Source organism: Perissodus microlepis, chromosome 14, assembly GCF_051167445.1.
Source record: "Perissodus microlepis isolate ML-2025 ecotype Zambia chromosome 14, ASM5116744v1, whole genome shotgun sequence".
Lineage (NCBI taxonomy): Eukaryota > Metazoa > Chordata > Actinopteri > Cichliformes > Cichlidae > Perissodus > Perissodus microlepis.
This window is the reverse complement of record NC_140474.1, coordinates 32,093,415-32,115,979: the sequence shown is the minus strand read 5'-3', so window position 1 is coordinate 32,115,979 and position 22,565 is coordinate 32,093,415. Positions and strand designations below refer to the sequence as shown.

The 22,565-nt window shown below is 40.4% G+C and overlaps 1 protein-coding gene across 6 annotated transcripts in view; it reads right to left on the bottom strand.

The window, feature by feature from the left end:
* The window catches only part of LOC146374240 (eukaryotic translation initiation factor 4 gamma 1-like), a 44,832-nt gene extending 22,823 nt beyond the window's left edge, over window positions 1-22,009 (bottom strand). For 2 of the 6 annotated variants that reach the window (XM_084951986.1, XM_084951987.1), the window contains exons 1-9: window positions 21,966-22,009; window positions 14,667-14,720; window positions 14,375-14,496; window positions 13,609-13,692; window positions 12,911-12,943; window positions 12,344-12,364; window positions 11,664-11,858; window positions 10,410-10,512; window positions 961-1,100 (exon numbers count right to left, since the gene is read on the bottom strand). In XM_084951986.1, coding sequence (XP_084808112.1) covers window positions 961-1,100; window positions 10,410-10,512; window positions 11,664-11,858; window positions 12,344-12,364; window positions 12,911-12,943; window positions 13,609-13,692; window positions 14,375-14,449 — 651 coding nt within the window. In that variant the 5' untranslated portion in view covers window positions 14,450-14,496; window positions 14,667-14,720; window positions 21,966-22,009. Of the gene's footprint in view, window positions 1-960; window positions 1,101-4,838; window positions 4,983-10,409; window positions 10,513-11,663; window positions 11,859-12,343; window positions 12,365-12,910; window positions 12,944-13,608; window positions 13,693-14,374; window positions 14,497-14,666; window positions 14,721-21,965 lie in introns of those variants that run through there. The other 4 variants (XM_084951989.1, XM_084951990.1, XM_084951991.1 and 1 more) reach the window with 4 other exon arrangements.
* Between the last annotated feature and the right edge of the window lie 556 nt (window positions 22,010-22,565).

The window sequence follows — 22,565 nt, the reverse complement described above, 5'->3', positions numbered from 1 at the left end:
ATCGTTTTCAAACCCACCACCGTCTTTCGCTACTCAGGTTAAATATATATAAGTCACTTGATAACTTAAAAATGTTATTGTTTGGCTTTTTTTTAGTATTTTATTTGTTCCTGAGTAAATTGGTTTGGCTGAGATTAAAGTTATAGTTTTTACACAGCTGAACAAACGTCAAGCAGACAGCTGATTATCAGAAATGTAAGATGCTCCAGAATATACTCCGGTGTCCTGTTATATTTTAGATAGCAAGGAGTTTATTAAACTTCAATGAAACAATCTGCAAATTTCATTAAAATTTAATAAACTATCATCTTGTCTTAAAGCTGTAAGCTAATGATAGTTATATAAGAGTAGATGCATGCTGGTGCAATAATCTATATGTTTTACGTCCAATGGATACATGATCTGATTAGTCGACTAATCGCAAAAATAATCGGTGACTAGTCGACTATCAAAATAATCGTTTGTGGCAGCCCTAGATGTCATATGCAAAACCTAAAATCATTATACTGAACAGCTATAAAGTTGTGGCTGTTTTTTTTAAGTAATATGTAGTTTTTAGTATGATGATAACATAAATCAGACGGTCATGAATGTCTACTGTGAACATGTGACCAGCTGCAACAACAAGATCGTCAGGGTGTGACCACCTCCCTCTTCAGCATTTCAGAAATCATTCATAATTTTCTTGTCAGGATTGTTTGAGTGCTGTGTTCACTTTTTTATATAGTGTCTCCTCTTTGATAACTTCCAAGGATTGTTTTTTGCTAATAACATATGATTATTTAAGATTATGTTAAGTCTGTCTAGAGAGACGTGGTGATTTTGCATAAAAGCAAATGTAATTGAGGATACACACAAGTCATAAGCAGGTAAAACACATATCCTGTATCACATGCATCTCAAAGCAGCACAGAGAGTTTGAAGTGTGGCACATTTTTGAATTAGGAATGCTGACTGTACCTGTTTGCGTTCCCGTTTGGTAGGGATGTGCTGGGCAGGCTGAGGGGGTGGCTGTGGTTGTTGAGGTGCAGGATTCATAATCACAGGTCCTGCCTGGACCGAGGGGGTGAACTGTGGCTGTGCAGGGTAGTAGGCCCCTGCTGTGAATCACAGACAGAAGAATGTAAACCAAGTCATATTGACTTAACATAAACACATCAACTTAAAACACATACCACTTAAATAAATACCTTGCTTCTGGTTACCAGATAATTTTTTGTATATTTTCAGATAGTTTTAATTTTTGCTTTCATTTCGGATTCATTTCAATTAGTGTCAAGAGTGAGTTTGCTCACTTCAGTTTTAAGTATGAATGTTTAAACATGAATGTTTTAAAGATTCCTCAGGCTGATTGTGTTGACCAATTTAACTGAACTTGTAGCCCTTTTCCCCTAGTACCTCCTTGCTCGCCTTGCCTTGCCTTTTTTTGGGATTTCTGAAACACCAATTAGGTGGTAGTACCTGGCACCAGGTACTTTTTTAGTACCTACTCGGCCGGGGTTCTAAGTGATCTGACGTGATCTAAAAAATGTGATGTCAGACTGCATGCCACTGATTAGCAGTGTTGGGTAAGTTTAAATTAGTAACTTAGTTACATTACTAGTTACTTCTATCAAAAGTAACTCAGTTACTTCAAGTTACTCGTTACTTTCAGAGTAACTAGTTACTAGGGAAAATAACTTTGGTTTTACTCAGAATTCTCTTGTTAATGTGTTGCTTCTGTAACTGGATGCCCAGCAAGATTGCCAGTCTTCTAGCTTGCTTACTTGCCACAAGTGCACTGTGCCACCTACCAATAGAAAGGAAAAAATAATGTGCACATTTCCACGAGAGAAATCCCACACCTGATTCTATCCTAGCCTTTTTACATCCAACACAAAAACTGCAGTCGTGGTGCTTTCGATTGTACTCAGAACTCGGAAATTCTGCCTTCTGAATAGGAAGATGTAGGTAACACCAGACTGAAGATGAGCTGCATACAGAGCTGGACTGGGACAAAAAAATCGTCCCGGGCATTTTGACTAGAGACCGGCCCACCATTATAGGAAAAATCATAAAGCCTTTGAATGAAAATAAACACTGTTGTGACAGTGATGTACACTGTTCTGATGGTATATATGTATCAATCTATCCATTGTTTGTTGCAAGACTCATAATTATTTTTTTTTTTAAAAGTGAGACATTTTAAATGAGAATAAGAAAGTATTTCCTTGTGCCCCCCTTTCCCTTTTAATGCCCTACATGGACCCCTGGCAACACTTTGCTAGACCCGCCCCTGCACAATTACCAGCTGTCAGCTACTTAGAAAAGGATCCTGGTGTTATTTGTCTCTCAGAAACAGTTCATAACTTCCCTTCAACTCATTCATGTTAACTAAAAGGTAAACCTGTTTCTCCATCACAGCTCTGATGATTCAGTAAGGACATCTCCTGGTTTCATCTTCATGTTTCCCTCTCATCACATAACCAAACCGATATCATGACCAGCAGGTTTACAGCTGTGGCTCCAGCAAACATCAGCTGATACTAGAAATTAATATTAAATAAATTCTAACAACAGCTGATCAAGCTTAAAAGTGCTGTTGTTGTTTACCACGACATCCGCTGGTTTCCTCTTTCTGGCGCAAAGTGGGCGATAAATAAACAAGAGAGAAAAGCCGATCAGCTGATCATTGATCAGTTTCATGATTGAAGTAGAAACAGGAGAGGGAGGGTGAGAGGATGAGAGAAGAAGAGGCAGCTGTGCAGCGTAAACACAGAATAACTCCAGCTTTGTGTCTTTTTCATTGTAGCTGAAGTCCGGGACAAACTGTGTTCCTTTTCACCTCAATACGAAACGCATGATATTTTCTCTGAATACGAGACGATTCTGTTTTTTACGGGACGGTTGGCAACTCTAATAATTAACCTTATGAACAAAATAAAGTTCAACATCAGTAACATAGCACCCACCCAGCTGTATAGAAACTCCGTCATGCTAGCTAGCACGCAGTACGAAAAAGTCAGCATAACGAAAATAAACTCCACCTAAACTTGGTTCATATCTGACTCAGATGGACTGCAGGTTATAACTTCTTACCTGAAGTTCAGTTCACCTGACACTCTCGGACCAGCGGCCGCTTCGGGTCTCTCCTCTTGCCTCCCTTTTCCTTCATCCACCTGCTGGCTTCCACCACTTGCTAATGTTATTGAATCTGTGGAAGCTCCGCGATAGCCACCACACGAAGTAACGAATAACGAGCCTATCTAAATCCCAGTAACGAGTAACGTGTTCCCGGTTTTGGCATAATAACTAGTTACCGTGCTCGTTACCACAATAATAACGTAGTTACTGTAACGCGTTACTTAATAACGCGTTAGTCCCAACACTGCTGATTAGCTAGTTAGTGGTGTCACACGATGTGTGATGAGAACGTCTCCTTCACAAAAATCAAAACCATCATTTTTCAAACCCAGCAATGATGGAAACGGCTACACAAAAAACACTGTGGTCTGAGAGTCTGTCAAAAAAAGGCATACACCAAGCAGCAGGAACACCATCGCCTCGGTGTCTCCATTGGTGTGGTATCCGTGTAGCATACAAATGATGTCACAAGCTACACTGGTATAGCAACGCCATGCACATTAGGTGGTAGTCGATCGTAATGGAAAATGACCAAAATTGCACCTATTTTTTGCAAGGATGCCATAACAACAATTACCGTTTTCAACTAATTTTCAACAAATCCATTTTCCCCAATAGCAGAAAAATGATTTTGTATAAAATGAATTAAAGGAAAATTAAAAATTCTAACAACTCAAAAATATGATAAATGACTTAGTTCATGTAATGTAATATTAGGGTGAAATATTATATTTCAGCACTTAAAAAAAGGGCAAATGTCTTAAACTCTTGCAGCTCCTTATTTTATGACTTTATTATCGTGTCTATTTTTGTTTAGCTCATTTCTACACAAACAGTAGCTAAGTTAGTAACATCAAGTATCAGGTGATTTTAATTACTTATTTTCCTGGGAATAAATAATTCAATTAAGTTCTTTCAGTAGAGATTTGCTGGAATAGAAACAACTGCCTAAAATCAGCATTTCACCAAATGCAACAGTTAAGCAAACATGGTACCAAGAAGAACCCCAAGTAGGTTTTCAGACCATGACACAGCAGTCTGCTGTGTCAGCTCTGCATTGGTGATCTCATAAGGAATTAAATACTTATCACATTCACAAACTTGCCAAGAAAGCCTCTGCCAGTGTGACGCCCTCCTAAAGAGCAAGCAAACGCTTTTCGCATACCTGGTCAATAATGTCAACAAGACAAAACCACTCAGTGACATTACCTGGCCGTGTAACTGGCCTCAGCTACAGTTCAAAATCAGGCGTAGCCCACTTTTACAAGACTTAGACTAAAAAAAAAAAAAACAAGAAAAACAAGAAGAAACCGCACCCCCCCTCCCCAAACTCTAAACTGAAGAGGCCTCTCTTTCAGGTTGGGAGTAGCTAGCTCCTGCTCTGCTTCTCTCCCCTGCTGAATGCATTACAGTCTAACTCACATTACTGAGTCTGCATTGTTGCCCCGAAGCAGCACAGCCTAAATATAGTCAAAAACCCACACCGGCTGGGGGAAGACTGCGTGCGACATGGAAAGGGAGGGAAGAAAGTGAGCGAGAGAAGGACAGAGAGAGGGAGAAGGTTCATAAAAGCAGAAAGCCAGAAGGCAGAATGAGACTTGGACAGTATCCCAATACTGTAAATAAGAGACCTGAGATATGACTCAAAGCACAAAAGTTTGCCATAAGAGGGGGATGGGGGGGCTGCAAAGAGACACCGTCTAGACAACACCTACCCTCAGAGTCCTCCTGCTCTCGAGAACCAAGGTTGCCCATGTTGAACTGCTGCAGAATGTAAAGACTGTACAGAAATACAATTTAGAGGGGGTTTTCTCTTTAAACCCCCTCTCTAACTTTCTTCCCTGTCCTCTCTACAGGTGCCCTCTCAGAATGACTTCTTTTAGTCCTCAGCCCTCCCTCTTCCAGCGTGTCTCCATTTTGCTCCTCCCTCTGACCTTGCTGATTCCTCCCCACCTCCCTCCCTCCTCTTGAGTATAGTGGCAGACAAACTAAACTGTGCCATTCCGAGTGGCTCTGACTTCCCTGAAGACTCCTCTATCTCTCCACCACAGGCATGTTATCTGATCTTTGGTTAACACATAAGAGTCAAACGGATGTGTGTGTGTGTGTGTGTGTGTGTGTGTGTGTGTGTGTGTGTGTGTGTGTGTGTGTGTGTGTGTGTGTAGGGGGAGGGCTGTTTCTATGTATGTGTGTTTTAAGAAACACTCCACCACATAGATGGCTGCAAGGAGGCAAAATGATATTCTGGGATTATAACTATGACGAGCATAGATCTTAAGAGGGCAAAATTTTTTTTTTTTTTTAAAAAAAGCATTACTTCCACACATGAATCCCTTTCTTGGCTCAAGACATCTTCATGAAGCAAGCAGCAGTGAAGTCAAGGTCCTCAGCAACCAGGTTTAAAGAGCCATGTCTTACAGTCACAAGACAGTTATTTTATGTCATGTGCCATCTGATTTCACGACATGCCAAGGGACTGTCAGAATGACTGATGCAACAGACACGCAGGAGATTATTTTCAGTGTCATAATAAACATGAAATCAGCAGGCTCAACAGCCACAAAGCTCATTCCTATCAGCTGTAGCCCTGCTGTGGTGCAGACTGACACTTAAATTCACTTTTATGTGCCATCTCAGTGAAAAGTACAGAATGGGAAGTGTTTCTGTTAGGGTCAAACTATCTGGGTTTGTACAAGACGTGGGAGGGTTCAGTATTCAGACCACACATTTAAGTATTGTAAAGATTCACTCATCACTAAAACTCCACAGAAGTTTACAATCTAGTAAAGCATTGTCAGACTGTTTGGGCAGACAAAAATGATCCTGTTCAAACTCCTATAGAAGAGCTGCTATAGAAGCTGTATAGGCCAGCGGTCCCCAACCTTTTTTGCACCACGGACCGGTTTGTGCCCGACAATATTTTCATGGACCGGCCTTTAAGGTGTCGCGGATAAATACAACAAAATAAAACTAGTACCGGTACCGAAAAAAAGAAGATTTATTCATAACACACGTGAAAAGACCCAGGAAAACCGAGTTAACGATAAAAACGATAACAAAATAACGCTGAAAACCGATAAAAACCCTGAAAACCATACATTTCACACCTGAGCCTCAACTCTCGCAGCCCGGTACCAAATGACTCACGGACCGGTACCGGTCCGTGGCCCGGGGGTTGGGGACCGCTGGTATAGGCCTTTGATGTGTGTGATTAGGGAGGTTCTGAAGAGGTTACGAGTCCACAGGGCAAACACAAAACACAATTATGCTAACATGTTAACATCCCCACCTATAGTATCTTCAGAATTCCTAATTAGCCAAGAGGAAGCCAGAGAACCTGAAGAAAACCCATGTGTAAACCTTGTATATACTCATTCACTGTATATAAAGGTCTGTCTGTCTTTTTTTTTTTTTTTTTTTTTTGCAGTTGAGGAGCGTATCAGGTCACATTTCACTGCGTGTTATACCTGTATAACCATGCACGTGACAAATAAACAATCTTGAAATCTTGGAGAACATGGAAGCCTCACACAGAAAGCCTCTGGTTGGCCAGGAGGTTTTGACTCAGTTTTCTTGTTGTCAGGCAATACAAAAACCTGCTACACCACCCTGTGCTACCACTGACACAGGGAGGTGTAGGAATACAGTTAAACTATAAGAATATGTTTGAACTTGCTGATATCATCCAAGACTACATCGACATGTCAAATCCTGAACGGACACTAGAATTCATTCTCTTGTCTGTAATCTGAAGTTTGAGATTAGTGTATTCTCCTGATTAAATTTTTCTCATGACCAGTAAAGTTACTTTAGATTGCTCCTTTAATCAAAAGGGGGACAAAACCCCAAAGGTATGTGTGCCTACTACCAGAACCGATCAAGGGATTGTTTGCTTGTTAGGCAAATGTGTACAAACTGTCCATAAAACAAATCTAACCATTTAAGGTCACTCATACTAAAAAGATCTCATCCTGAAAATGCATGTTAACAGTAGCAAAACTCACACAGAATAAATAACACTGGCACATTTTCCACACTGACTTCTCTTATAAGCAAAGACATGAACGTAATGGCCTGTTTATGGTCACCGCACTGGTTGTATCACACACCAAATGTGACAAGACCACTGTCCCGCCATAATTTATAGTGATGCCAAGTAGGGATGGGTATTGATAAGATTTTCACGATTCCGATTCCATTTTCGATTCTGTTTAACGATTCGATTCTTTATTGATTCTCTTATCGATTCTTATTTTTAAAAAAGGAGAACACTAAGGTCGATTAGCTTAGAACTTTGTTTTATATCTTCTCTTTGAACAAGACAGAAATTTAGGAGTAATATGGCCTTACAAACCCAACAGTGAGATCTTAAGAGATCCAGCCTATGGCTATGGCTCTTCAATGGGGTGTCACAGGGTCCCCAGGGAAAAAAAAAAAAAATTATAAATGTAAAATAATAAAATAAATATTCTTCTGTAGCAATAACAAAGTATAACATAAATTATTCTGTAGCAATTACACAAGAATATCCAGTAATGTCACTGCCTACAATTAAACACATTCACTTACTGAAAATCGGGGCATCTGCTGTGGCAAATGGGTGCAAGCCTTTTACCACAAACTTAGTCACTGCTTGGTGACATTCGTCTATCCTGGCCTGAAAGGAGATGCTACCGGTAAACTGCAGCGAGAACTGCCAGCATCTGAGCCAGCCAGACTTTGTCTGTCTCTCTCATCATGGTCACCTAAATGCAGCGCACAGTAATGGCAGGTTTTGTAATAAGGCAGATCGCGCTAACATAATATGCACTGTTAGTTGATTATTTACCTGCCGCATTAACGGGAGAGGACGTGCAAACGTTACCGCTGCTGCTGGGTTGAGATTCACGAGTCCGGAGCGGAATTAAAAAACACGACATTCATTTAAGGTTATCGTGTGTTTTGTGAGCAAATGCTTTTGCATATTCGTAGTGTTTCCTCCCTTAAATGAAATATCTACTTTGCAAGTATTGCAAGTTGCCCTGTTGTCATTCGTTCTTGTAAAGTATAACCAAACTTTTGAGCGTTTGAGCCACTTAGGTGCCGTGTTTCCTGCCAGGTAAATGACGCTCCGCAACGTGGTGACGTCATTCGGGGCGACTGGAATCGATAAGGGAATCGTTTGCAAAAATGCCAAAAAATTCCAAGGAATTGAAACAGTGGGAACTGGTTCTCAACAAGAACCGGGTTTCAATACCCATCCCTAATGCCAAGGGTGCGCCACACTTGCAGAGTGTGTGTTACCAAAAGTTTCTCCAGAAAGTCTCTGCTTTTCATGCCTTTACAACATCTCCTTCTGTGTAATCTGGAATGATCTGAGCTCTTGTTATGATATCAGTGGAAAAAAAACAATATGATTATACATTCCAACACACTGTGCCAGGCTACAAAAGTGAACAGGTCCACGACTGGCCAAAATGACACCAAAGAGCAGCTCGCAATAGCATTTGTAACACCATTTTCAGAGAGTGTTTGTTTTGTGAGGGTTACAGTGGTGGGTATAAATATGCCTTCAGTCAAACGCACACAGACTGCTGTTCAGAAAGGAACTGCAAAATATCTGAAAATATAAATTTATATATTCCAAACATGTGAATTTACCATAAATTAATGCACAAGTCCACCAGACCTTCAGCCCTATACAGTTTAACTGTCCCATGCACAACCCAACACACACATACTCCACATTCAAGAGCAAATAGTGGAATCCTTCCTATGAGCAGTCTCATAGGAAGGATTGTGTTTTTACAGGTCTGCATTGAGGCCTCTGCATTCAGTTCAACAAAGACAACACATAGTTCAAATGCCTGGTAGGAGGAGGTCAGCAAGTTTGTTTCAGGGCATCACTAGGTTTTATGGTCCAATGACACACAGTTACCACTAGATGGAGGCACAGCACGTATGATCAGCAATAAATCTGTCTGTTGCAGCTATACTCAGTTGATGTGGAACAAAATGACTATGAGTAAATGTAAAATGAAGACACTTTTGTGTGTATTAAATATAATCATTGAAGGCTTTTATACTGTGATATACATAAATTTTACCTCTATTGCTAAGTGCAGATTTCTAAGGATGCTGTTGTGGGCCCATTTGTACATAACCACTTTGACACGAATAGTCAGCAACTTTAAACTTTTTGGGGAATGCAGCCACACCCATCAATAGGAACACAGTGCGAGTTGTAACTGCTATTCATTAAGGTCATATGGTCCATGCTGGCTGAGAGAAGGTCATCTTTCCTGAGTATTCTCTCTCTCACGGTCTGTAAAATTGTCACTGCTTTTTATTACACCTTATACTCCACTCCTGTTCATTCTCATTTCATGTTAGCCAGAAGTGTCTCGCACAAAGAGATGCATAAATAATGAGTGGGTGGCAGGGGACAAGATGAATGTAATTATTAGAAATCTCAGAAGCGTGTAGTTTATTAAGGGAAGACGGTTATTTTCTTGTAAACACTTACATGAAGACAAACACTGAAAGAGTAACAAGTCAGAATTCCTCAAAAAACCCAAAAAACAACAAAGAAGACTTCAGCTAAAGGCGGATCACTGTGCAAGATGTGAGCAACTACTACGATTTAATGACATGTTACACAGCTCACTGGCTTCCTGTAAAATGTTGCATTAATTTTTAAGATTCTGCTTCTTACTTTCAAGTCTCTTGATAATCTTGCACTCCCATCTCTCTCCAACTTCTTCACATTGCCACTCTTTCCCATACTGAGATGCTCCTCCTATGTTGCTCTTACTATAACAGCCGTTTGTTTCAGCCAAGTAGCCCTGCGTCTTTCGAAGTCTTGCCCACGGCACAGTCACTACTCTGACAGTCTTACCATCTTTAAAGTCAGTCTTTAAACACATCTTTTTAAGCTTCTCTATTCGGTTTGATTTTAGTTTAAGACGTATTGACTTTTTACTATATGGTGTTTTCCTACCGTTATTTTATCTATACTTAAGATATACTTTTGTTTAATTGCTTCTAAGGGCTCCTTGAGTATGTTGAAAGGCACCTATAAATAAAATTTATTATTTTGGGTGGTGTTTTTTTTCACTTGACATTTTCCTCTCCTCTCACCCTTCCTATTTAAATTTTGTTGCAACTTGTCCTTGCGTTTCATTACAAAGTGTACCATCGATCTTCATAATTGTTTTTCTCTTCAACTGATTTAGTTTGCCAAGTGTAAGAATGGTGCTTGTTACTAGGTGAGTGGCACAGATGAGACTCCAGGTAAAACCTCTTACCGTAAGTACCATATTCTGCAGGGCTTGTGCCTGGGTAATAGCCTGGGGTGCCTGTTGGGACTGGAAACTGCTGAGGTGTGGGAACGTAGGTTGGTGACCGGTACTGAGGAAGCAAACCAGAGAGCGGGTGGAAGATGGAAGAGAAGATAAATGGAGAAAACAAAACAAAACATCATTAGATACAGATATAGATAATTAAAGTTGTAGAAAAACTATAAAGAATTCTGCCTTCAGTCTTTGGTTTGTTGTTCCCTCAGTGACTACAAGCAGCCTCAAACCATAAGGATCCCTCCATGATGCTTTACAGTTGGGAGGGATCTGAATTGCAAAACTAATGTAATGAAAAAAGTAATCTGCTTTTTTGTTACTTCTCCAAATAAGAAATCCATTACCGTTGTAATGTTGCTACATTTTCCTGTTCCTTTTTCTTTCTATTTTTTGCATTTGTGCACTTGCTTTCTATTTTTTTGTGAAATGGGACACCCTTCACATTTTGGGAGTATTTGTGTTACTATGTGGCTGGATTAAACTATGTGAAACACAGCTTCAAAACTCTGGTGGTATGTTGAGGAGAAAATACTACATACATACTGGCTATGCAATAAGGTGAAATCAATACACTCAGGTGCTTTTCTCAGGACTGTGACATATTGGTACTCAAAAGAGGTTAGTGCATTATACAAGGCTGCCATCTTTCAAATGTAGTACGACAGGAGACAGTTTGCCTCAGAAGTGTTCTTGTGTCTGAATATAATTGAATAATGATGTTTTTTGTCCTTAAGATGTGCAAACAGACAGAAACCAAATTGTCTTTATTTATAAATGAGAAGCACCTCTACAACCCAAGTAGCTGCAAATGGGTATCTCCAGACACCAGCACATTTTCACACATTTGGATAAGAAGACCAGACCACATTTTCTGAGTAATCAAAGTAGAAATCCTGGTAATTTCTGCAACAAAATTACAAATGCCTCTGCACCATTAACCACTTTGAGCAGTTTGAGTCACTAAGCCTGATTTTGTGGATGCAGGGTTTACAAAATTTATCTAAATAAAAAATTAATGCATTTTTAATAGAGCTAACAAACCTATATTTTCAATTTAATTCAATCTTATTTTTATAGCACCACCAAATCACAACAGTTGCCTCAATGAGCTTTATATTGTAAGATATAGACCCTATAATACAATACAAAGAAAACCTCTAGCAGAAACAAAAACAAATAAACACACACACAAGTTGTGCCCCCTACCTGTGACTGTATGATGTAGGCAGGTCCCTGTGGCGAACTGGGAAAGGGCAACTGTTGCTGGGGGATCATCATCATTTGGGAGCCAGGGCCTGCCTGGTAGACGTGGGTGGGGGTCACAGACCGAGGAGCACTGCTGGGTGGGACACCTCTTGGCCCACTGCTGGGAGGCAGGTTGGGCCTGTTGGGGTAGTAGGGCTAAGAAGATAGTAGAAAAGCAAAGGTGAAGCAAGTGTGGGTTGTGAAAAAGACAAGAAATATGGTGTGATGGACCACAGAGAAGAAAGAAAAACAAAACAGGACCATTTGCTACCTCTCTGAAACCTCTGACATGAATAAATGCCCTTTGCATTATTCTATCTCTTGGACCCAGGGAAACTAGCTTGTTCAGCCTAATAATAAGCTCACAGTGTGTTTATGAATCTGTGGCTCGACTCCAACTGGAAACATATTGGCCCTGTCTGCCAGCAGAGATAAAGCAGCTAATGCTGGTTCATTCAGAGCCTCCTCATTGACATTCTGCTGATGGCCTGGGAGCTAACTGCTGTAGCCAGAAAAATGACACCAAGCCAACAAAGCACAACACTGCCAAATATTAGGCTCACACATATGCACTCCTCCAGAGGGTGAAAGAAGGGAAAAGTGGAGGGAAAAACTGTGAGGAAAGAGAAAACCTGAGTTACCTGTAGCGATCTGAAGCTTCCCTTCAGCAGCACAAGCACAGATCACACATAGACACACATTCAATAGAAGCAAGAAGGTGGGAAGAGAAAGAGTGAGAAAAAGAAGGCACAACAATCAGTTAGAGGAAAGCGCCCAGAAACCACCCGATCTTAGCTAAGCAGTGAATTAACAAGCAGCATGCAGATAAAAGGCACAACAGTGAATCCCAGTGAATCAGGCCTAGCTGCATTTCTGAAATGTTGGTGCAACATTTATGCATTTTATTATAAAGCATAACCCAAATGCAATTTAACTTTTATCACGGTAAATTCAATATTTACTTAAAACATTAACTTCAGTTATCATCAAGTTAATTTTGCATTATTGGGCAATGTTAATTACATAAACGTAAAATTAAAATAAACATAAAATGTTAAAAATATTATCATGTAGTCTCTGAATCAGGAACCACCAGTTTGTGGTCATTTTATTCCTGAAATCTTGGCCTTCTCCACTGCTTCTCACATGCATTAAAATGGTAGAAATTCCCCTCCCACCCTCAAGTTAGTCAGCTGTGCTGTTAGTACCTGTTGATGTATAGGCCGGGGCCCGGGGGCAAACTAGAGGAGGAGAGGCAGACAGGACAGAGATTAAAGACAAAAGCTCAAACTCCATGCTTCACTCCCCACTAACAGGTTATTTCAGTTCTGTACGTTTCCAACTGGATCTCATCATATGAAAATGGCTGTCATAGCATGTGCTTTTTCTTAGCTTGCCCTATATATTTTTTTAATTATTTAATTTTTTTTACATGGCTACATACAAAATATTACAGATCTGATATTAATGTATTAATCAAGCTGCCTTTAAGCTGATTGCATTTACTCAAATCAATCAGGGGCAGTAAGAAACAAAAGAATTTAGATCATGTAGATTAAGCTCCAATACTTCATAAGACATGTAATGAAGACCACAGTGACTGTTTACATTTCGCAGAGCTGGAGGAAAGTTTGCAAACAGACATGCAGGCATTCTAAGAACCCTATACGTTTAGGATAGTGCCAGTGAGTAGAAGTTTTGCAAAACTGAACAATAGCATTTTTACCCTGCGTGGTTTGTCTGGACTGATCAGATGCAAGTTAGAAATAAACAAAAATATTTGCATTGCACCACAAAAATGAACTTGTGTGGAAAGCAATGAATCCAATTTGTAAATTGTCATGCTTCTGACTAGATAATATTTTCCCTGATGGAACAGTCGTTTCTGAGGAGTGAGCAGGCCTACCTGTCGGGGTTGTGGTGTTGGGTTCATTTGTGGAGGTTGGGTGGCAAACACTACAGACGGGGGCTGCCCAGGGGGGAATGAGGGCTGCAGAAGACAGGAAGTGAGAACAACAGCAGAAGAGCTTTAAGAGAGCCAAAAAGGTGGGGCCGCAGAGTCCCACAACCGTGTAAAGGCTTTACTGTTTATATTACAGACATCTTTCCCGATTTATGTTTATGGGGTGTAGACAACCGGCAAGTAAGTACTTTATAGCTATTTTTGAGACAAAGTAAAAAACACACAAACACCAAAATAAATAAAATCACAATTAAAAATAACAGTGCTTAGCTGGATAGTTACAAAGATGCCACAGGCTATTCTGGCCCCTGACAATATGATGGCAAGATAATAATAATAATAATAAGCTCATAGTGTGTTTATGAATCTGTGGCTCAACTCCAACTGGAGCCCAGTTATAATATTCAAGTTTAAGCCCATGTTAGAGGTTAGCATGATCTGAAAAAGACAGTCATAGACATCGTTCCAGTTAATTACTACGGAGGACATCAACTGCTGTGGGACTTTCCACAGTATTGTCACAAAACACAAGACTTGCGTCTGCTGCAGCTGTCCTCTATCAGAGAACCTCTATTGTTGAGTGATCTACTTTTCATTATCTTCACAAAGCACTTGAACGACTGCCCTGTCTCTTTGAGAATACACAGTGAGAAAGAAAACCACACCCTTGTAGAGCCAATATGCAGAGTTAAGTAGCGCGGCATCTTACCTGTGAAAGGCCGGGGGAAGGGGCAGGGTGGGGAGTGGATGGGGGTCCCGTTATAGGCTGTGGTGCTTTATTCATTTCATGGAGCTCTGCATGGGGAGGCAGATGTGGACCTGTGTACAAGTCTGAAAAAAGAAATGACCAAAGGGTTAAACTGGTCTTTGGTGATTATATTACCTGCCATTTCAAAGGTCACAATGGTAACACTGTGGATTACACAGTGTATTAAAGTGGATAGCAGTTGCAGTTTAACTGAAGTCTTACATAAAAAAGTGAGAGCCTTCACTAGACTTACATTTATAAATCCTTTAAGGTCCAAGTGTCGTTACGATGGGTATTTTTTTTTTCCCTAAAAGTCAAAGAGAAAGAAAAACCTTGTTTACAATGACCACATATCAGCTTGCATCACATTTTAAACTTTACAGCCACTACTTTTTAAACAGCTGCCTTACAAACAGGCTGGAAAAATATATAAAGTCTACAATATCCAATTCCACACTGATGTAATTGTAAAGTATTTATCACCACCAGCACATTTGCAATGAAACATCTCTTGTTTTGGTTTAAGTACAAAGGCTGAGATACTCAAAGATAAAGACAAAGAAACATAAAGCTAACAAAGCACTGAAGCCGTTTTTACCTTTAAAAGCTAGCCAGCTAACATTGTCCTCCATGCACTTTCTGTTTAACAGCACACGTTTTCTGAATGTGAAAATAGTTCAATAGCTTTCTGACTTGAAACATGTTACATTTCAATCATAGTGCTACGTAAAACTTGACTGTAAAATTAAAAATAATAATTGAAAAACAATAGCCAGTAAATTGAATTTGAGCACTCGTTTACATTAAACCTGAAGTGTTATACCTCATTGTGTTGCAAGATAAATTAACCCCACTGAACAACCGCTAAGTACGCTAAAATATCGTTTTAGCTAGCTCCTTCTTTAGTATTAGCATTAAATACGCATATAATGATAATCTTGACAGTTACAACAATTAAAAACACAGGTAAATGCAATGACCCACTACAGTTTTACCTTGAACAGTTCCGCGGACATCCGTGTAGTAAGTACCTTAGACACTGCATATGTTTAAGATAACATGCTAGGAGTGAGAAATAAACTGCCAGACCGTCTGCTATCAACAACAGCAGTCTTTACGTAGTAAGCAAGAAGAATTCAACCAATGGCGTGTCGCTGTTCCCTGTTAAAATATGCTAATTTCCCACCCCCGCCCCCCAGCGGCAGTCGTCTAACCTGTCGCTATGGACTCCCAACAGCCCTATTGGGCTTCCAGCTGTGTAGTAGCCATAGGCCAAACTGTGAGGTTTGTTTTGTGGACCAAAAAAAAAAAAAAAAACCCAAAACGTATTTGTGAGTTGTCTGAATCCCCAATACTGATAAAGCAGCAGAATATTTGTGAAGGAAAAAAAGGGGGGGGGGATTATTGATTGGGTGCATCCTAAATAAGTGGAGAAACTCTTCAAATGAATAAGTTTATATTAATGACAAAGAAACACTTTTGCAGATTTGTACAGTGGTCATTTAGTGACGCCACTATCAGCACTGACACCTATCTACTGTATTAGATCAATGCTGCTAACCAAAGTTGAACTGTTTTAAAATTCAGGGAGCATGAATCAGCTCACACCTACCAGAACAATTCTGTGTACAACAACAGATTGCCATTGTCTATTGTTCCAACTGCTCAGTCTCTGAAATGTGCTCTCCATTTAGTCTGATCACCACATGATGATACACTCAAACAAAACAGTCACCCTGCTGACTAAATGGTCATCTCCGCATGTCATACATAGTAAGATACATAGTAAGATTTCTCCCTAGCTTATATAGTCTTCACTAATAATAAACGCATCTGGTATTTATAGCCCAAACACTACATTATCACTATCACTGTCACTGACACACACACACACGCTCTTTTTACTGATACACATACACAAGTACTCACACTCTGAGGCAGCAGAATAAAAAGCCTGAGTCATGATGATTCCGGATGTTTGTTTTTTTTCAAAGAGGAAATCATGCTACAGAAATAGTTGTTATCACCACCGTTTCTATGACTATAACAATACATAAATGCAAGGGGACATAAATCTAATCAATTTCAACAAAGAGGGTTTCTATACAGGCAGGTGAAATCCCTGACATTGATTGAACTATTCACACCATAGTGGAGCTGCAGAGCTTTAAGGAAGGCAGCAATATAAGTGAGGAAAGAATGCAGGAGGGTGATAGGTGGCAGTTCACAGGCTCATCCATAGAAAGACTGTTAGACTTAGCTGGGCTGGCTTGAACCAAATGCTAAGTAAACAATCTCAGGGCTAAAAGAGAGCCTCAGACTAAAAAGCTACCTACTCCAGTCATTTTGCATCACACTGAAGCCGTTTTCACACATGTGCAGCAGCCCTCAACTTTTCAGCACATCCCCAGACAAAGGTGTGAGTGAGAGGGCAAAATCTCTCCAGTATAAGGTCTATTTGATTTCAGACTGTGATGTTGTGAGGAATGTCCAGGTAAAAGTCTGGTAAGATCATAGTGAGCAAGCGGCCCCGTTTCCTGACACGCTCTGCCAACATCATGTCTAATACTATCACTGCATGCACCATGTCAGAAAGAGCATCTGCAGATAATGTCGTAAACCACATTATCCAACTCCAAGACTCCAAGGAACATGTTTCACAGCAGTTCAGAAATTATCTGTCTATACCAACAAGCACAAAGACACAGATTACACGACTAGGAAAATAGCCATTCTCCAAATCTACAGCTCGCTTCATACCTCTGCGTTTTGCATGAAAAACGAATAACAAGCTTTATCAGATGACCATGAAGAAAATAAATTCCATTATTTGGATGCATTTCTGGTCCTCCATTTCCTTAACAATATAACATTATAGCTTTTACCAGACTATCCTATTTTAACTAGGCAATAAGATCTCCATGGGGGAAATATGGTCTATATTGCAGTTTGAATCTCGGCTTCAAAACTGTTACAACCCAACACATGAAAGTCACATACACTGGGTATGCAACAGTAGCATGATAAAAATTCAGATTTTAACAGCATAGCAGTTGCTACCAGCACATGTAATTCTTTAATTATGTTGAATTACCACTGGCAGTTTAACTACATATCTTTGTTTTCTTCCAGATAAGGGTTATGTGATAGAGGGAAGGATATGTAGATACTTAGAAGATCCAATCAAGCAGCAAACACAAACTGCACTGTTTATAACAGACTCACTTTCTGTCCACTAACATCAGTCAAGTGAGCTCAGCAGCATGTCTTAAAATTGTATATAATCCAGTAATGAATTGCTGAAATTAGTGTCCACATATTAAAATCTGAAGCACCAAAAATAAACCCGGGAATAGCCTACTGTACAAGCAAAGATCCCAGTGGTCGACCTTTCTTGCAGGAATGTGGGTTTTTTGTTTTTGGGTGGGGGTGGGGGGCAGAGGAAAGTCATCCACACCGCCACCGAACCCCACCCCATCCCCTTATAACACACAGGCCAGTCATTTGAGCTTCTCTGACATGCAGCACTGTGGAAATTTAGCCAGCACGACTGACAGGGAAACATGCTCCTTCAACAGTTACATAAGCTTCTGCTGTCGGTAACCAAAGTTTGCTGCTAGTGAAGTTGGCTGTCATGTCTCCTATAAAGGGTGTAACCACTGTCTGTGTTTGAACACACATGATTTAGACTCCCTTTACCCAGAGAGACATTACTGTAAATCAACTGTTTACTGAACCTATAAAAAAAAACAAAAAAACAAAAAAAAAAAAAACAACCCCCCCCCCCCCCGAAAAAAAACACATCTGCACTTAGAACTAGACAAACTTTCCTGCCTGGGGGAGACAGCGGTGGAAAAAACAACCAAAGATACAAGAATGCCTGCAAATAATATAAACTAAACCACTCATCTCTCAGGATTTTGCACAAAGCCTATTTGCAAATGCACATGACCTTAGTAACTTAACTTTTGTACACATTTTATTGGCCTGACGTTTGTACCTGTCACAGTCAGTGGCACCGTGTAGTCTGTTGTGATAACGTAGTTCAGAAAGCTCCAGCAGTGGTAGGCTTCGCTGGATCACTTTAATGCTCGACGACCATAGTTTTAATTCAGTATGCAAGGACAACAACATGCTTATTTTGCAAAGTTGTGTTTTTGTTCTGCCATTTATAGACAGGACCAACACACTTAGAAGAAATTAGGTCAATATTCAAGTTCACTGACCTAAGCAGAAAGGTAACAGGAAATAAACTCCGTCAGATTTCCTCCTGTACTGTGCTGCTTCTCCCAGAGATAGTCCACAGATTTAAAATAGCACTTACATAAAGTTGGGGCATTTACAAGAGAAACACTCAAAGCAGAGGCTTATATATTTAGAAAAGCCTCAGGACTGAGTTGAGATAGATGCAGCCACAGCAAACGACCAAACCACAACCATGCTGGTCCCCTGACCGGGAAACCAAAGGACACTGCACACTCATTGCCTAATGCTTTATTACAAGCTACTGCTGTTTTTCTAATGAGAATCATAATTTATAAAATTAACATAATTCTGTATTTGATAAAATGGTGACTGACAGGAAAGCCTTTAAAGAGGTCATAGAGCAAGGAAGCAAAGGGCTGTTTTCACAAACAATTCTCTACAAATGGACCCTTTCGTAAACATGGGAGTCACACTGTGTTGGCCATTAGAAAGAATACAGATTTAGACCACTTCCATACTGGCTTCATTTCAGACCAGGAAGTTGCATCAATTTTTTTTTAAATACCATTTTTGATTAGGAGCCACAGGAAAAGCTGCATTACCACATTTTCCACAAATCTGCTCAATACAACTTGATTTATACAATCCCCATTGAAAGCTCACAGCTTTTTACCATCATCTTGTTTCTGCTTCTCCTTTCAAGGGTCGCCACAGCAGATCATCTGCCTCCATCTTACCCTATGTGTCACACTGACCAGCAACAGGTCCTCTTCCACTACATCCATCCTCCTCCTTTGAGATCTTCCTCTTTTCCTCCTGCCAGGCAGCTCTGTATTCAACATCCTTTGTGCAGTATATCCACTATCCCTTCTGCACACATGTCCAAACCACCTCAATCTTACTCGTTGCTCTTTTTACTATTACACTTCCTTTTTTTTGTTGAAGCCCTAACCCTGCTCATACTTTTCAAGTTTATCTTATCAGACATTACAAATTTCCATTCAAGTCACTGTTTTCTCAGCCTGGTTAATAATTCCTCTGACATTTTTTTCTGAAGTGGAGTGAATTAAACAGTATGAATGAAACAAACAAAACAATACTTTACAGTCTGTACTCCGCTGTTGACACTGACCAATAATCATCCCATTTGAGCATCAACAGTCTGTGACAAGCAGGCATCCCACTCTGACAATGATGAACATACAATTAGAACGTAGCTGCAGTGACACAGCATCACGCCAGCACAGCCTGTCTCCTCCCTCCCCTTCTCGGTCCTGTCCCCATGTTCCTCTGGTAACACTCTGCCAAAACCCACACATGCCCAGTCTCCAGGCTTTCAAATTTGCTCGGCAGTATCCTTATGTCAGGCAAACTGTGAGTAGCTGGCTCCATGTGTTTGTCTGCTGTGACTTTTATTCATTTCCTCCAAATAAAGCTTGTCTGAAACCACTGCATATCAAATATGAATGTTCACTGATAGAGACAAGACAGACAATAAACACCTGCCTGTATTAGCTATATAGACTGTATGCCATCTATAAGAAACAGCATCCATTTTGGACCCACACTCCCAGATAAGGTCACATGCTTGCAGTCCTTAACATCAGCCTCGTGTTTGCTGCAGTAGACGAAGTGATCATCAAAAGGTTTAAATGTGAACATACCACCAATACCAGCGTTTGACTGCCCCCCACCATATATATATATATATATATATATATATATATATATATATGAATGACACAGATACAGCAGAGACATTTACACCAAGCTTGTCAAGACAACGGTCTGTCCAAACTGTGAGACACTTTTGCTTTGACACAGGGGCGTGTCAGTGTTTACGCGTGCGCCAAACACACGACAAATGCATCTATTCCCGTGTTATTTACAGTAAACGCATATTCACGCACAATAGAAGCTGCCCTAAACATCTGCAAATACAAACCCGCTGCTGCATGTTATGCAGTTAGCCATGCTGCTAACTTTCCTAGGCCCAACCTCGATCTACCACGTGGTTTCTCCTGCTACTGGCGCGATGCACAGCCCAGCTGCCGGCTTCACGCCAGCCACACCTCAGCCGACAGCACATATGACAACCATCTATTTCACGTACGGCACAAAGCATAGACGTCCAACAACGTGCAGAGGAGGCAGCAATGAAGACAAGCGTGACACAGGTCGGATCTAAGGAGGAGAAATACTAACCCGGTCGAGCTGAGCAGGTGGCTCCTGGTTATTAGCTCGTTGGTTCTATAGCTGCTATAGCTTTAGCTATATGAGGATAAACTGCGCGGCAGTGATGCCAGTGGTGTCGTGACAGTGATGGATACTGTAACTAACCCGAATGAGTCAGACACCTCAGTTTCACTTTGCAGCCAAACATCTCGCTCAGTTCTGACAACCTACCTACGCTTACACCGGTGCAGTACAGGGGATGCCGAGAGGAAATCCCAGATTCTCGTGTGGCTTATTTCCCACTGCAGTTGACAAGTTAAAAGCACAGTGATCCATCTACTCAACCACTCAGGCTCCAAAACACACTGTCCAATTTCTCTTCATTCCTGGAATTGGAGTTGTAGCATTTGTTTTGTTCATGAAGAAAAAGACTCTTGCTCCATGTATACATCCAGATCTTTAAATCAGCTTTACATGCTTGCCCAACCCGGCACCAATCACCATCACATGGTTTCAGGTATCAAGCTCTCAGTATGTATGTTATAATACATACATTAAATGATTACAGTGATCTCTTTATGTAAAGCCGGGCAGTCAAAAAGGTGTAAAGGAGTTCTAATACTTTCAGTCGGGAGCTTGGCACTTCGGCAAAACACGCCTTCACCAACCAAAAGTGGTTTCGCTGCTCACGTATCTTATGTAGGCTACTTTGTAGCTAGCCTACAAATGGTTCAATAGCTAGCAGGAGAATTTACGTTTACCGGCGAAACAACAGCACTGTGACACGACAGTCTGTCTATCACTTTTCTCATATGATATAGTACACATAACATAATGTGTGTCCCCGAATTAAACGGGCATGTAAGCAACTTGGCTGTCTATCGAAATGCTAGCTTGCTAGCCGGACAAGCTAAAATGAAGAAAGAACACCCACGTCGCGTTAGCATGGAATGCTAGCGACCAGCTAGCTAGCTAATCCCTAAAAACACAGCAGGAACACCATCCAGCAGAAAGCACTCAACAAAGTCACAGGACACAGCCAAATCACCCCACTAAAATGTGAAAGGTAGGTCTGAACGTCCCACCAGAGTCTCCATAGAACAGAGACGTAACATTTATCTCAGATATTAAACGTTTTAATAAAGAATTTAGCTGAGGATCGTGGCGTTACCTTTCTCTCCTTGAGTCCGCGGAGCCGGACGGACGGAAAGTCTTCCCGGAAGCCGGTACCTAGTAATTCCGGCAAAATCCCATCACGTGAAAGTTTCCCAGTGATCATGTTCTGAACAATAATGTAAAATCTTTAGTCACCAGTGTTTTCTCTACTCTTCTTGTGAGTAACAGGCATCCATTGGCTTTTTCAGTGACTATAGTAGGCTGACGTCCTGAGTTGGTTCAAACAATTATCATGGCTACTCATAGCAATAAGAAAGGCATTTAAATGGAATAAATACTATAAATAATAATCTGAAGATCAAAGCAAAATAGCAAAGACACCGTTGAGTATATTCAGCGTTTAAAATGTGGCAAAAGCTTGGCAATTCTTGTTAAAAAACAAAAATTAATAGATCAACTAAAGTGTAATGAGATGCAGTTGGAAATTCAAAGTTGAACCAAGCAATTTAGGTGGCAGCTATAAACTATTAAAACTATAAACTTCATTTTTACTGCTAACATGCTCACTTGAATAGCAAAGCCATGTTAACTGCTTGAATAGGTTTAGCAAGAGAAATAAAACATTTTGCTTCTTAATTAAAAAAAAACACAGTCA